Below are 16,088 nucleotides of genomic sequence, written 5' to 3'. Positions count from 1 at the left end.
CTCTTCTCCAGACTGTGCTGAGATATTCAGGACGAGAGAAACACTTTTGAGCTTCTTTTCAAAACAAACTTCTAGGTAGGAAAACAGGGTAGGAACTTCCGTTTTCATACAACTGATTTGATTTGCTTCCTGTTCTTCTATGATCGCTTTTCCCACTCCCTGATGGGATAGCGGGAGCGAACTGTTAGTCAGTTGTACTCGTTGTCTTTGTAAGTTTATGGAGGAGATAGCGGAGATAACCTAGAATTTAGGAGTCTGCGAAATAATGGTTCTACATATCTTCGTTTTCTCATCTCAAAAACTTCCTTGCATTCTTCATACCCGTGTAATATTCATTCATTTTACTCCTTTGCCTTGTTTTGCTCGGCGTAGTTAAGGCTATGAAGCTTTATCGTATACCTAACCATATATGAATCTACTTCTGTTTACCGTGACTACGAAATTATAATACAATATGACCTATAAAGTACCTTTAACAGTCATATTAGAAATGTGATAGTGAAAATGAAAACCTACAACCTGTTTTCCAGTCAATGACCGGGTCAGGTATGTAATGAATGATGCAGATATAGGCTGTTAGTACGATGTGGTCGCCACTCCCAAAGTGATTTATTAATGAGTGATAGATGATATGAAATGAGAATGGAGAGTGTTGCTGGAATGAAAGATGACAGGGAAAACCGGAGTACCCGGAGAAAAACCTGTCCTGCCTCCGCTTTGTCCAGCACAAATCTCACGTGGAGTGACCGGGATTTGAACCACGGTATCAAGCGGTGAGAGGCCGACGCGCTGCCGTCTGAGCCACGGAGGCTCAGAAATTTGATAATAATGATCATAATTTAAAAAGTATTTACAGTCACATCTGTTGTTCTCAAATATAATACATCTTTTTTACACTGGTATTTGAGTGGTGAGCCCGACGTGTCTCGACTTCAGGCTCCGTAACTCGCAGGCATCGAGTTAGTATTTCCTTAATTTCTGTTACAGGTATGTTATACATTGTATTGATTTTAAAGCAGAACGCTTCGGTCAACTTCAAAGACACTCATTTATGAATTAAAGAACATTTTACTCACCGTATGCTTCTAGTGATGCTACCGGAGTGGTGGATTCGAATGAACTCGTTGCTGGTGGTCGCGATATGGAAGTACGATTGCTTCTCATTCACGAAGAACGTGTCCGGTACCCAGATGTTTTTGATGAACTCCGACCCCACGGACAAGGTTTCGACCCCTGGCCGCTTGGTGAAGGCGAGCCGGGGGTCTGTCCAGAATTGACGGAAGTAGAAGTCCAGGGTGAAGTCCTGTGGGCGAGACAGGGCAGGGCTCATTGTTGGTTCCCTCAGGGTGCCATGGGAGATCAGCCCATACTCTAGAAGGGTCTGGATGCCTGACATTATTCTCATCAACTGACACTTGTTTAGTTTTCATATGAATGGCACAGATTTAAGCAGGGGTTTTACAATGTTATTTAAAATTATGGTTGTGTTAAAATCACCATAATATAGTTCTCACATAATTGTAATTCCTGTATTGGAATATCTAACTACAGAAGTGCTACGTGAATATTGGGAGATAATGTCTAAAGTAAGTTTCCAACTTGTTATTGAGTAATTTTTGACACAAAATGTTCAAACATTGTTTAACTTTGAAACATGTTGTTGAGATTTATGCCGTATATATTTTATATATTCGAGCAGTAGAAAATATTCCTTGCTTTGTAAACAGTTTTGAAAATTATTCTGGAAAAGATCACCAGTTGGAAATAAGATACCTCTGTGTATTTCTTACATTTTGTTAATCGTGTGGACGTCTGAGGATGCTACACGGAGCTTTGAATAGATTGCATAATACAATCCTAACCCCAATAATCTAATAGAAAAGTGTTTGGAATAGCTCCGCTTCTTGTAAAACTGAAGAAATATTTATCTATGGGAAAGTCAAGAAAATTAAAATGTCACGTAAGCTATAACAAATTTGAGTGGGTAGACCGTTTCAAATACTTAACGTATTCGTCCGAAATATTAATACCGCGAGAGAATCAATATTTAGCAATACTGATGCACTTAGGTTTCATTGACTACGTTACGTAAGAGAGAGAGAATGGCTCGTTAAACAAACTATCCTACATTGAGGAATTTCGAGCCAGAACTTGTAGCACAGGACAGAAAGGTAGATATATTAAAGATACTCTATTTAAAAGCTGAAGGCAATAGGTATTAAACAAACGTTATTGATTGTCGACACGGACGGACGGTGGCCACAGAAAATAATTATATTCCTAACAAAGTTGTTATGAACTCGTTGAAGATAATGTGCGATAATGAAAAAGAAAGGCAGAGGGATATCAAGAGAAGAATATTGAGTCAAAAGTTAATGATTAAATGAAGAGAAACATATCAACAAGAATGGTAGCAATTTCAAATGGAATTTTATAGGCATATCGGTACATAGACTATTCTGGTAATGTTCAAAAGTGTTCACAAGGGTAGGAAATTACGTTGTATTTTACGTTGTATTTTACTTTACATACAAGTTGGTAGCCAAGACAGTTGGTAACCAAGTAGAAAATTGAAGGAATGTAATAATTTGCGTAGCAATCTATTTCGAAGGAGTGGAGGAGTTTACAATTAGACTTAGCCCTTGAGTGAGTAGGTTGGAATACAGACATGTCATGCAACTTCATATAATTATGTAGTTATTACATCCTCATTAAAAAAGTTGTCAACGAAATATACTCATATGGTTATTGAAGTCCTAATTATAGAAACATGACAATGACAATTAATTTTAATGGTAATCTATTTCTTGTACAGTCTGTTAATCTTGTTAAGAATCATGATGCTACTATCCGATTACGATGTAGGCATCCTCGCCCTTTGTATGGACTGACTATACCTTTCAGTTCAGCCTCTACATAACCAGATTCTTACCTTTGATGAATGAATTTAACATCTTCAAGATACAATAATTATTAAAGAGAATGTTACAAAATGATCATGGGTTGTTACAAACATTGCATTAAAATTGCATATGACATACTTTTAAATTGTGTGTGTGAATAGGAACATTAGTATACTCGCATACCCTCTGCCCCTGACTTTATGAGTAGCAACTGTGATGGGGATATCAGAGTTTTAGACTGACTTGTCGAATGCATTCTTAACTATAAGCGTACATGGAATCAACCGGAATGGATCATACACACAGGATGTACCAGTGACTATGTTATAAACTTTCAGGGGATCAAAATTAAAAGTGTTCATACAGGAACCTTCATGCGTACAGAAACTGAGGAGCTTTGGAGAACAAATCGGTTTGCATTTATTTAGTTTCTTTAATACGGGCCTCGAGGGTGCCATGGTAACTTTCAGCTTTAGGACGATACATTTTGATTTCACCTGTTTATTTTGACTAACATGTGTCTTATGGCTGGGGGTGATCTGAAACTAGCCGTACCAAATGTGTGACGCGATGTTACCTAGCAATCGTGCAGGCTGTGATGTGAAGTATTGATGGATGGCCATGACTGAGAGTCTTATAGAAAACACTTTTATCAAAGAGGTCTCATCTCATAATACTTTAGAAATCATTTCATTCATGGTAGTTTCATAGGCCCTGTGTCAGTTCCCCAGTTTCGATCCACTGGACCCCACACTTACCGACTTCAAATTCCATAAAGATCTCTCTCGAAAACGATTCGTCAGATGCAAATAAATTATGCGTTATCAATTTGAGTTTCATTTATTGAAAGACATGTTTATGATCATTTGATTCCACGAACCTACTACGCTGACGTAGGAAGGGGAGAGGTGATACTCCCACGTGGCGCGTCCCACGAGGCGGATAGAGGGGTCCTAACCGGCTTGCCGGCGGACTTGAGGGAAATAAAATACCTCTCGCGGACCAAGCACACAACCCCCTGTGGGTGGGGGACGCAGACGAAGAATACACCCACGGTATCCCCTGCCTGCCATAAGAGGCGACCAAGGGATGACTGTCTTGGAACCATGAAACTACTTTGTAATTAGTACCACCACGCGGAGAACATCATGGGTCGCTTTTACTTGCGCGTAGTACCACTATATTAGGTACCAAATAGGTTTGTGATTAGTAGCACACAGGAGAACCGTGCGGTCGGCTTTTGCAGTACCTGTGATCAGTACCACCATATGAGCAGGACCATGGGATGATAGCTACCATGGTTCTGCCTTGCCTATGATTAGCACCCACTACATGAGGAACACCACGGGATAGTGCAGGTTCCTGTGGTTAGTACTCTTACGTGATGAACACCATAGGTTTGCGTTGCCTGTAAATGGCGCCACAAAGTGAGAAAAACCATTGGTCTCTATTATCTGTCGAATTTCATAACCTGTGAGTTGTACCATAATGTGTGGAATACCGCGAGTCTCTGCTACTTTTGATTAGTACCGCAACATGACAAATACTATGGTTCTACTTTCCTAGTGATAACTTGGATTTTGGACCCCTTTAGACTGCAAGCATCATCGATTCAGTGTTATGCTATAGCAGCAGTCCCTTGGTCAGTAATCCTATTGTTTTACGTCAGTTCCTGTGAATATAAGGCATTGCGGGGCGCATCCACTGATTGTTTTAAATTCATGTCCATCCATTCATTCTTCGTTCTCACGTTTTGAATTCTGGTCAGTGGAGGCTTTTGGACTTTTAATATGTCATTCCATTTCGTATCATTTCGTACCATTAGGGGCCGATGACCTCGATGTTAGGCCCCTTTAAACAACAAGCATCATCATCATCATCATCATCATCATCATCATCGATCATTTGCTTTTCCAAAGGGAAATTTGATAACATTTGTTAACATGGAGAGGTTCACATTGAGAAAAAAAATAGTTACTTTATTTATGGAAGAAGAAATATAATAATGGAAGATGAGCTGCATGAATATCAGGAGAGGACCTAGTGTCATGGTCACTCAGGAATGCCGTTGCCATGCCTGTATTGAGGTTGGTGAAATACATTTCGAACATTTACTGATGTGCTGATGCTTGGATTTTGTAATGTTAACTAAAGTCATTATGATTTAATAACATATATTTCATAATGAAATATATAAAGGTTTCCAACTATCAAACAAAGTGTTTCCAGATATGAAGTTTCACTATGACATGTGTTTGTACTTCTCATCTCTCAAAGCTTGTAACATAGTCACAGGTACACTCTGTAGATCACCATATGTCTCACCCAAGATGTTTACTAATTACTGTGTTAATCTGGCACCATTGTACGTACTTCTTTAGCTGATCAACGTTCACGTATCGATTATAAAAATGATGTAAACAATGAAACTTTTTAAAAATGTACAACAAACACGCGAATTATATAGAAAATGTTCTTACATTGGAATACTATTTATTGTATAGGAATTGCTCGATGGGTGTTCCACCAATCAGCACTCCAAACGGTAATTTATACAAATTTAATAAATAAGAAGAAATTTGTAATGCGTGTTTAACCTAATATCTTCTTAATTTATGTATTGTATGAGCTGAGGATGGATACAAGTGAATCAAAACCGGTATTTATTTTTAAAATTTGTATAAATTACCGTTTTGAGAGTCGATTGGTGGAACATCCATCGAACAATTCCTGTAAAAAATGTCGTACATCAATACGGATATGAAAATAGTTAATTATGATTGGAATACTATGTCAGTGAACTTGTGAAAGTAATCCCGAAGCTCTCAAATAGGCATGATGTTGGTACCTATCAGAATTACCGCGGTTCGGATTTCTATGAATTCGTGAGAATTTAAATTAAAATGTTAATTCCTTACTGATCGCGTTTTATATAAAACTGTATTGGCAATGATTTTTATGCGATTTAATAAATGCTGAAAAACTACAAGTATGCATACCGGTACGTATATTCTTGGGTAAAATGTTACTCAAACTTAGGGCATTAGCTCGTATTCAAATATAATTTGGAGAGAAAGATAGAGTTGAGGCCTGTCTGTCTGTGATTTCCATTTAACACAATTTAAATCTTCTTGATTGAATAAAAAGGTATAGAATGTTGCTTTTAACTAAAAGATGAGAAAAATTTAGTATACATTATTTATGTGTACTGAAATATTTAATACACAGTATTTGGGAAAGTAATTATCCAGTAAGTATAGTTTATTACAATTAAATAACATTATAACAGCTGTCTGTGGTTATAACTTAATAATATGTTTATCTCCTGTCTAACCAATTATTATTATTTTAAAATAATTTGATTTAGAGTCCAGACTGAAAGGTATAAAACCATGGCATTTCTTACATGTTAGTACACACAGTATAAATAACACACCACACACATCATGCAGACAACTTTCCATTCATGCCTACCACTATTCTGGATCATGCAACATGCAAATTCTAGTTCACACAGCTATAGCCGTGCATAGCAGACTTAGGCACTAACTTTGTACAATACTGAGCAAGTGTTGACGCGCGTGCTAGTGATTTGTTTAGTGTTCCATAAGTGTGTTTTTGTGCTTAGTTTCCTCTGATATTGGCTTCATTGTGCTGTCATCTCAGTAAAGTGTACTGTTGCTGTATTGACGTCGTGGAATGCTATACATTTCTCGTGACCTGTGAAACTGTGCTCGCTGATTGGCCCAGCTTGTGAAGTACACGCCATGTAGTGGAGTTATTTTGTGAACGGGGGTGTTGTAGGGTGGGTATAATGGAGACCAATATATATATATATTAACGATTAATAACAGTTAATAATCTCAATTTCGCTGGACTGATACGCTGGTATTTGCTGATGTCCGCTGTTATAGGAAGAAAGATAGTTAATGAAGGCATTCCTAGGATGAAGAGAGATAAAATATTATGCATATTAGATAAAATCACTAATTCCACAGTATTCCATTGAATACGCTGCGTAATGTTAACATATACACACACACATAAATTAGACATAATCATCACAGATTATCATATAAAAGGTAGATAGCTTATGTACACACAATGTAAGCGGGTATGTGAGCATAATGAATATTGAACTGTGAAGGTAAAGCTTCAGTGTAAAACAAAACTGTATTCAGGTAAACTTCAAGCGAGATACATCCTAACATTGAATGTTGCCTGAATGAAGAGCTTGGTGCAACTTTAATTATTGTGTGGAATGTGAAAGCAACTGTTAGATGTCTTATTTTCAAATTTTGAAAAATAGATGTTCATAGATGTGCTGGATGAAATCCAGTGAAGAAGTAGAGTAGTTAAAGTATATTCTGTTGGGTATTTATGCAGTGAGAAGGGTGAGGCAAAGCTTCAGATTTCAGCATAAAGTATGTTATGAAGAATTAGAAGTTCTTTTAAAAAGCGATACGAAGTTATCATATAACAATAATATTTCTCCAATATCTTTAATATATAGTTATGCAAAATGTTTACAGAATTTGCGCTGTTTCGTCCAATAAGTACATCACAATATCGTGGATATTCCTAAAAGTTAAAATCCCTTTATTACCTAAAATATTCCACTATTGTGCTAACAAATTTAGCAATGTATCAAGTATAATCACGCGTGATATTATATTTTTATTATTACTTATTCGAAGTTTCTTGTTCCCCGATTGCGTATTCATTATAAGAATTCGTTTTCGTCATTCTCTGCTCATAACTGATGGGAATCGGTGAAGTTATATTGGGTTTAAACCATGTAAACCCTCTACTCTATGTTACCTTTATATTTGTATCCTTGAGAAATAAATAAATAAATAAATAAATAAATAAATAAATAAATAAATAAATAAATAAATAAATAAATAAATAAATAAATAAATAAATAAATAAATAAATAAATAAATAAATAAATAAATAAATAAATAAATAAATAAATAAATAAATAAATAAATAAATAAATAAATAAATAAATAAATGCGTGATTTATTATCCTATAACATCCTGTCATTTCATTCATTATTATCATTTGTTTCGTATATATGGTAGAACCTTTTTTTAAATGTATTTCCCTCGGAAGGATTATTTCTCGTATAATTCTTTTAATACAATGATTGTATTTCTAGAACAATCGAAGATCGACTTTGTTAATTGATTTATGTGCTGAAGAGGAATTGTTCCACTGTGTAGTGTGCAAGAGAATGTTACGAGGTTGCACCAGTTATACTGGTCAGGATAGTTCAGTGAGTACCCGCAGTATCGGGGATTAGTGGGGGGGGGTGCAATGGCGGCAGTTGCCCCACCCCGCTTTGTGGAGAAAACATTACATTTTTTATTATATTTTAGCCGGCTTAAACTAGGAATTATTAAAACAATCATTTTTTTTTTGCTAGTGGTTTTACGTCGCACCGACACAGATAGGTCTTATGGCGACGATGGGATAGGAAAGCCTAGGAGTTGGAAGGAGGCTGCCGTGACCTCAATTAAGGTTCAGCCTCAGCATTTGCCTGGTGTGAAAATGGGAAAGCACGTAAAACCATCTTCAGGGCTGCCGACAGTGGGATTCGAAGCCACTATCTACCGGATGCAAGCTCACAGCCGCGCACCCCTGACCGCACGGCCAATTCGCCCGATAAATCAAGCAATTTGTAGAAGCCCTGTTGTCTCATCAGCTACTTATTTCCTTTATATTCTTTAAATAAATATTCCTCACGGCTAACTGATTTGTATAGCGCCACAACAAGTAGCGGAGACTTTGCATGTGCTGGGAGGAGGAGTACGGACACTGAGGTATGATTCACCCACTTGTCGCGCGCATTCGCCATTTTGGCAGTTTCTTTAGTTTAGTTTCGTTTCGTTTCGTTTCTTAGTGTGTAGTCAAATACTAAAAGATTTGTAATTGTATAATCTTCTATTTAATTGTATTGCGTGTGTAATATTTTTCCTTTGGTGAAAGTTTTGTTGTATAGTAGTGAAAATGAAATTAAAAACTATTGCATTATGAACGCACTTAAGCCGGTAAACTGTCAACATTTACCTCTCTGCGGAAATTCGCTTAGAGCTTCAAGAAACTTACAATTTTGTAGCTTATTTTTACTGTTTTGGCCTATATAATCCGCCCCCTCACTCACTAAATCCCAGGAACCCAAGTACATTTTGTTATCTGTAAATACCCCACCCCACTTCTAATTCCCAATCGCCGCTACTGAGTACTCAATGGAGACAGCTTGAATCATGTCGATGGCTGTTTTTGAAATGGTTTTCCATTGATTCTCACCTTTCACGCCGTGGTTAGTACTCAGTGATTGCCTTGTAACTGTCACGACCGTTTCTTTCTCTGTTATATTTCAAATAGTTTCAAGCATACTAGTAATGACACCACCGTAATAGAGTGCAAACCTCAACCTCAATTCCAAAACCGTAAGTGAAAGTGGATTTTACTACGTGAGAAATATTTGTTTCTAGATATCATTTTGGCATTAGAATATTTACAATTTTATTATATCCCTTGTGCATTATCACAGCAGAAAGTATTGTACTACGTTCTTCTTTTCTATAGATTTTTCGCTTACTGTCTCATTCAAATGGAATAATATTCATAAACATAAAAGCACTATACTGCTGCAACGACGTTATGAACCATGATTTTATGAGAAAAGATATATGATTACACTGATTTACAGTTTAACATGCTGATATCAAATAAGAAAACCGTTTTGCTCTATCACGCCAGGTTTTGAAGATGTTGACAAAGTGTTATTTTTCATGAACAACGTCCATCGAGAACTGTTTTCATTGTTTTTTTTTTAATAAAAAGCCGAAAATCTCATTTAATTATTTTTTATTGTCAGTGAAAGTGGACATTATGACTTCCAAAGACTGCAAAAATTCACCAGATCTGTTTTGCTACGTGTGTGACTATGCAACAAATAAATACAATATTTGCCATGTGGTGCATGTGCATTAATCTTAGATAACGCCATGTTTATTAGTAATTCATGTAATAATCACTGCCCTTGTGAAACTTCTGCCTGTGAGTTGTTTTCCTTTGTTTTCTTTGGTACAATATTAAAAAATATGTAAATGGTTAATATCATATATCTCAATAACGGTGGATGATAGAGACAAATGGGTTGCATATTTTGAATCAACATGTTTCAGTTGTCTTAGAACGTGTTTTGCATATCAAGATATCCGCAGAGCGTCATTTTTTGTTGATCAGTGTTTTATGCAGGTTTTTAAGCGCTATTATTGTAGAGAAACTTTCCATAGCACTTCATTTCTGTAGTTTACTGCTCGATAACATTATCATAGTCTCTCAACTGAATTTTACTGTAACAAAACTACGGATAGACTAACCTCTTAACGAACGGATTATGACATTCTGAATTTTTAAGCAAGCGATTTGGATGCGAAAAAAAAAAAGGAATGGTGTATCACACTTTTAAAGAAATAAATATTATGAGCAATAAAGTTGTTTCATTCGAGACTCAAGCATGTTCAGACTCATCAGGCTTTTGTGTTTACTGTGATTTATGCATTTGCTCTTGTAGAGGGCTATGGGAACTAGGAACCAAGTATTGTAGTGAAGTGAAGTATTTAACACAATTAATGTGCCTTCAGATGTGAGAATCGTAAATAAAATCAGAATATAAACACCAGACGTATATTTTGTAGCACCCTCGAGATTTGTGGGAAAATACTTTCTTATTCAATTACGGTTTCTAAAGCAAATTTTCTGGAAAAAATATTATTTTAAATATTTGGTTTGATAGATTGATACATAACAGCGCCGTCTGGCTCGTTGAGAAAAGCAACGGGAAACTACTTTACTCCTCATTTCCCTAGTATACCTGTTCAGTGAAGCCTAAGCCATCTATCACAGCTGATAGGAGATCTGTTTGAGTTCCAAGCAGCCTTTGGGCTGAGGACTCAACATACATACATACATACATACATACATACATACATACATACATACATACATACATACATACATACATACATACATACATACATACATACATACATACATACATACATACATACATACATACATACATACATACATACATACATACATACATACATACATACATACATACATACATACATACATACATACATACATACATACATACACCTTTGGCGTATTTACAAATGCACCCTGTTATGGAACGTATGCAGTAAAATTACTTCTATTTCTTTCACAACATCCACAATGCAGCATGTTGTAGCGCTCCTTCGAAAACAAGTGACTAGGTATCCCATGCATCACTAGTGCATGCGGGACAATTGTAAGTAGAAAGTACGGAGCTCGCTAGCCGCCTGGTATACTTTAATTGCTTTTATGTCTAAGACCTTTTCATTTAAGAATAGTGAGTTAAACTGCAAAATTAGGATGAGATGTATAGTAGTTAAAATGCATTACTGTATCTTCACTTTCCAATTATTTCTAACTATTTATTGTTGCACTCAGTAATTGTAAATAATCATAAGAACTAAAAATTAAAGTAAAAGGATTTGATTAATTATGTTAAAATTCTGATCTCCAGGGAAAAGTTATGTGTTGCTATACATACATATTTCATTTAAGCTAAACAAACTGTAATTTTCATTTAAAACACCGAAGAATATACTGAAAATTTGTTTCAATTACATTCAGTTTTCGCTTCGAGTTACTATAACATGTTGGTGTGTCTGGTCGAGGCTAGCGTGGACATAATAATACATAGAAATATATAGCTATTACAACATACTGTTCAGATTCATTTTTCTACTTTCATTGCAATAAATTAATAGTTTAATGCGTTTTATTTAACGCCATATTTTCATAAGTTTAATTAATATATTACATTTGTATATGTTTCTGTTATGAAGTAGAGTAAACATAAAAAGCTCAAGCATTTATTGATGTCTAATGTAATGTATGAGCACAAAATACTATTATCGTACCTTCCGAAATATTAATGTCTTTATCAGTTTCACAGACATAATTTTGTATGTATGTTCAGTCCGTCAGCGATTCCGCTGGTGGGATCCTCAACAGCTCTGCCATCAGCTGTCATAGATGGCCTAGGCATCACTGAAGAGGCGTACTAGGGAAATGAGAGGAGTGCGGTAGTTTCCCGTTGCTTTCCTCACCGAGCCAGAGTTGCTATTACAAATCAGTCTGCCAAGCCCACTGAAATGCATACACCAATCGACCCTTTGAGCAAAATTTCACACCATTCATAGCAGGGACTGGCTACATAAGGATTGGCATTACTAGCATCGCTCTTACCTCAGTCACTTTCATATTGTCAAAGCCAAGGATAAGACAGAGACAGATCTATGAAAGTAACAAAATTGCTCTAGCCTGTACCAGAAGACATAGTGGACTGTAAACACTAGGTCCTGCCAGCAAAGGCATACATAATTTTGAATGAGAATATTTACATTTTATAGAGTTTTAGAAACAATTTATACCAAGGGCTGTCATTGCAATAAGCTTGCTGTACGTCATAGGTTCACAAAGGTACGCTTTCTGAATTCTACCATCATTGAATTATACATTCAGGCTTCGTGTTAGACCCCTTATGAAAACGATCATCATCATAAATTACATTTGTATCGTAACAATGTGACGATAATAAACGTAGTTGTATCACCGAAGGGATTTCAGAAGTTTAAATTATAAATTCTTTTAATGATGGAAATTCTTTGTTTACACTTTATTATGTAGACAATTGTTATCCTATTCCATTTTTGTGGCATGGGAATGAGTGAAATCATGCGTATTGTATAACTTCCAGTGAGAGAGAATGTTTCATACTTGAAGTAAATTCAGTCTGCAAAGATCTCGGAATAAGTCAGAATTCACAATACTGAGATAGTATTGTTTAATTGTGGATAGAACTACATTATTTAGGCTGCTGAACCCCTGACATGGCGAGTTTATCAAATTTGTTCACAGAAAACATTTGGAAATGACCACGAGCATGGAATATTTTAGTATAACTAAGAATTTGCCTAAAGGAAACTTATGGAAAGGGGATTTTAACATTTTCCTTTCAAATATATTTAATTCAGTTAGTCTCGTTCTGAATTATACCTGAGGAATAAAAAGTATATTCACTAATATATTTCTAAATTTTTCGTTAATAGAATGTATCCTCTTCTCACATTATTTGCATGAATAAGGACTGCATTTTGTGAAATATAAATTTATTTAATGCCTGTTCACACAAATGCTTAACTGTTGCTAGTGTACAGTTTTTTGTATATAAATCAGGTGCCTACAACTAACGATTTTGACATGGTTATTTGATAGGTAAAAATATAGCAAAATTTTGACATTCCTTCTCTTTACGTGCAATTCATCAATTCGGGTGACATCATGAGTATTGAATCTTACTAAGAGTTTTCCAGTCTCCAGAGAAATTCTGGGATGATACCTATTTTTAGTCAGAGGTAATTGCATATTCCAAACAAATACCGTTATTTACTCTGAAAGGGACGTAACACATGATATCGAAAAACATTCACAAGCAATAAAATGATGTTCTTTTTACCCATACATTGGTTCCCAATTAAAGGGGTCACTTATCCATTTGCTTAACATTGTAGCCGATACTATCCATATTCCGTGAGCTGGTAACGAATAGAACACACAATATTCTAAAATTAACTGTGGCTTCATTGTGCCTGTTCGAACGTGTCTAAACGTCAGTTCCATTCCCAGTTAAAAAACAAAACAAAAACTAAAGTAAACCAAAGTCACCTCCGTGCAGGCCATGAAAAAGCCCTTGAGAGGGATGGAAGGTAAAGGATTCCACTATCGTAACCTCGGCGCTTTGCGGCGTAGAGTGATTAGCTCTACTCACGGCCGCCTTTGCCCCAAGCAATTGACCTGTGCTCATATTTGGTGTGGGATGAGTGAATATCATAGCAATGTGCACCTCCGGAAGCGTAAATCTCGTTTCTTAAATTTTCGGCTTTCTAACGGGGAATCGAAACCACGTCCTTCCGGCTGAAGCGAGTCTATTTGTAATATGCGTACCGTTTAATTCGTACGCGTGTGGTCGAGTATGTGTGTGCTTTCTAAACGTTTGTATAAATGTATAGGAAATTCTTTATTACTACTCGCTGAAGGCAACTAGGCTACCTGGATCCATATATTGACAGAATTACAGCAACGAGACAAATATTTCTTCAGTTCATCGGGTCCCTAACGTCACTCAACCTCATTTTGGTATTGGCTAGGGATTTAAGGCTGTAGTACTTGTGGTTCATTTGGGGCAAAGCAACCCAAAATAACTTAAATACTTTGGAGGTCTTACAAAACAGGATTATGCGATTTATGCATGGATTCCATCAGCTATATTCTCGAAATAAAATGTACTCTAAACCAATATATTACCACTTAAGCAGTTAATCTCATTAAATGCATCACTCGTTATTCATAAAGTCTTGCATAATAAAATGTTCATCAACTCTGAATTTCCTAGTTACCGACATCCATTCATATAAGGCAAGGAAAAAACATACACGTTTTTCAAAATTATACAACAAAGTTTGGCATTAAAGGAGTGCAACACTTACTATTATTAGCAGTCATCTCTAAAACTGTGCCATTTCGTAATAAGCTTAGTAAGTACCTCTTAGGCACTTTGAACGTGTAACAGTTATTTCTCTTATATTTTTTATTTCCAAAGTCACCTGAAAAGTAGAAACATTTGTTCTTCCTGTATTTTTACTTTGATAACAATCCACTTAATATAATCCTCTCCATTAGGTAAATGGTGATAGTCAAAGGATATGTGTAACCACTATCATTACTCTTTCGCTTTTTGACCTTAGAAATTAATCTATCATTGCTGTGATTATCTATGTATTGTTACTCACAGAGCACTTGCTCTTTGGAACCCTATTTATCAATAAAATAAAATAAAATTAGGTTATTCAAAAACAAGGCTGTTTAATTATAAGATATTGGAGATTTCGTAGTTTTTTTATATGATATACTCCATATGTGGAAACTGAAGGAATGTATCGCAAAGCAGTAAAGATAGTGAGAAGAGGGTGTAGTAAGCAAAAGTGTGTATTATACAGCGGAGCGAGGAGTTGTCATTCCAGGGGATTGCTTATCGACTGCACTTATTATCCTGTTTGACGTTATATGAGGGAACACTTTGTTGTATTTCCGTGTCGCACGTTAGCATTGGTGTACTAGGTAAAGAGGTAGTTAGTTGATAAGCACATTAATTAATATATTCCATTATACCAAGTGCTGTATGGATCGGCTCTTTTTTCAAAGAAGTAGTTGTTATGGGTTTTAGAAAAAGGTTTACTATTTTTAATTTACTATTCGTACGGAACATCACAAATGATTTGCACGTTTCATGTTTCAATCGCAGAGAATACGACTTATTTTTGTAATAGTTCAACGTGATACTTTCGGAGTAAGGTTTTCTTACCTGAGCCTTACTTACTGTAGCTTTCATTTTGAAGAGAAAATGCTATGGACGTAGCGTATTAATTATGATGATGAACTATAAAGGAAATATAATATTTTATCAATAATGTAAACCTGATTTATGCAATTTTTGGCAACAAATCCTCTTCGTAAAATAAGCTATATATGTTTATAACTGTAAGGTTTAGAGAAATCAAGTTTATAAAATATTTTTTGACAAAGAATCGATTTTATGGTCTTTAAATGGAGTGGAAATACGTAGTATTCCATATTCAAACTTGGATGCTTTTACTATGATTCAGTTCGTAGATACAATGTTTATACGGTGTTCTCATCTGAAAATTTTCAATTCAAATTTCCAGCTCCCATGACAAATTCGTATGGTTTGTGTTTAGGGGGTGTAAAATGTATATCTCATATGATTTCTGTAGAGTTCTGTGTGCAGTGGTCGGGACAGAGTGAGAGCATGAACCGGAACAGTGTTTTACCATCTCAATGGTGGTCTACATTACAGTGGTAAAGGTGGTCTGAAGGTGGATATATGCGCTGGCGTCGGTCCAGAGGCGCAGTGCGACGGGGCGAGGCATGGCGCGGCAGGAACACGCCCTGTTCGCTGAGCCGTCCTGCGATACACTGTACAGGCAGGTGAACTGAATACGTCACCAGTGCCAAACGCTCGTGCGATCCGC

General features: G+C 36.0%; 1 protein-coding gene across 1 annotated transcript in view; it reads right to left on the bottom strand.

Moving 5' to 3' along the window:
- The window catches only part of Rdl (Resistant to dieldrin), a 493,946-nt gene that overhangs the window by 145,071 nt on the left and 332,787 nt on the right, over positions 1-16,088 (bottom strand). Inside the window, exon 4 of the mRNA XM_067138847.2 lies at positions 1,077-1,303. Within this exon, the coding sequence (XP_066994948.1) occupies positions 1,077-1,303 (227 nt within the window). The remainder of the gene's footprint in view (positions 1-1,076; positions 1,304-16,088) is intronic.

The sequence above is a fragment of the Anabrus simplex genome, chromosome 1 (assembly GCF_040414725.1).
Source record: "Anabrus simplex isolate iqAnaSimp1 chromosome 1, ASM4041472v1, whole genome shotgun sequence".
In the NCBI taxonomy this organism is placed as follows: domain Eukaryota; kingdom Metazoa; phylum Arthropoda; class Insecta; order Orthoptera; family Tettigoniidae; genus Anabrus; species Anabrus simplex.
This window is presented reverse-complemented; position numbering and strand designations above follow the sequence as displayed.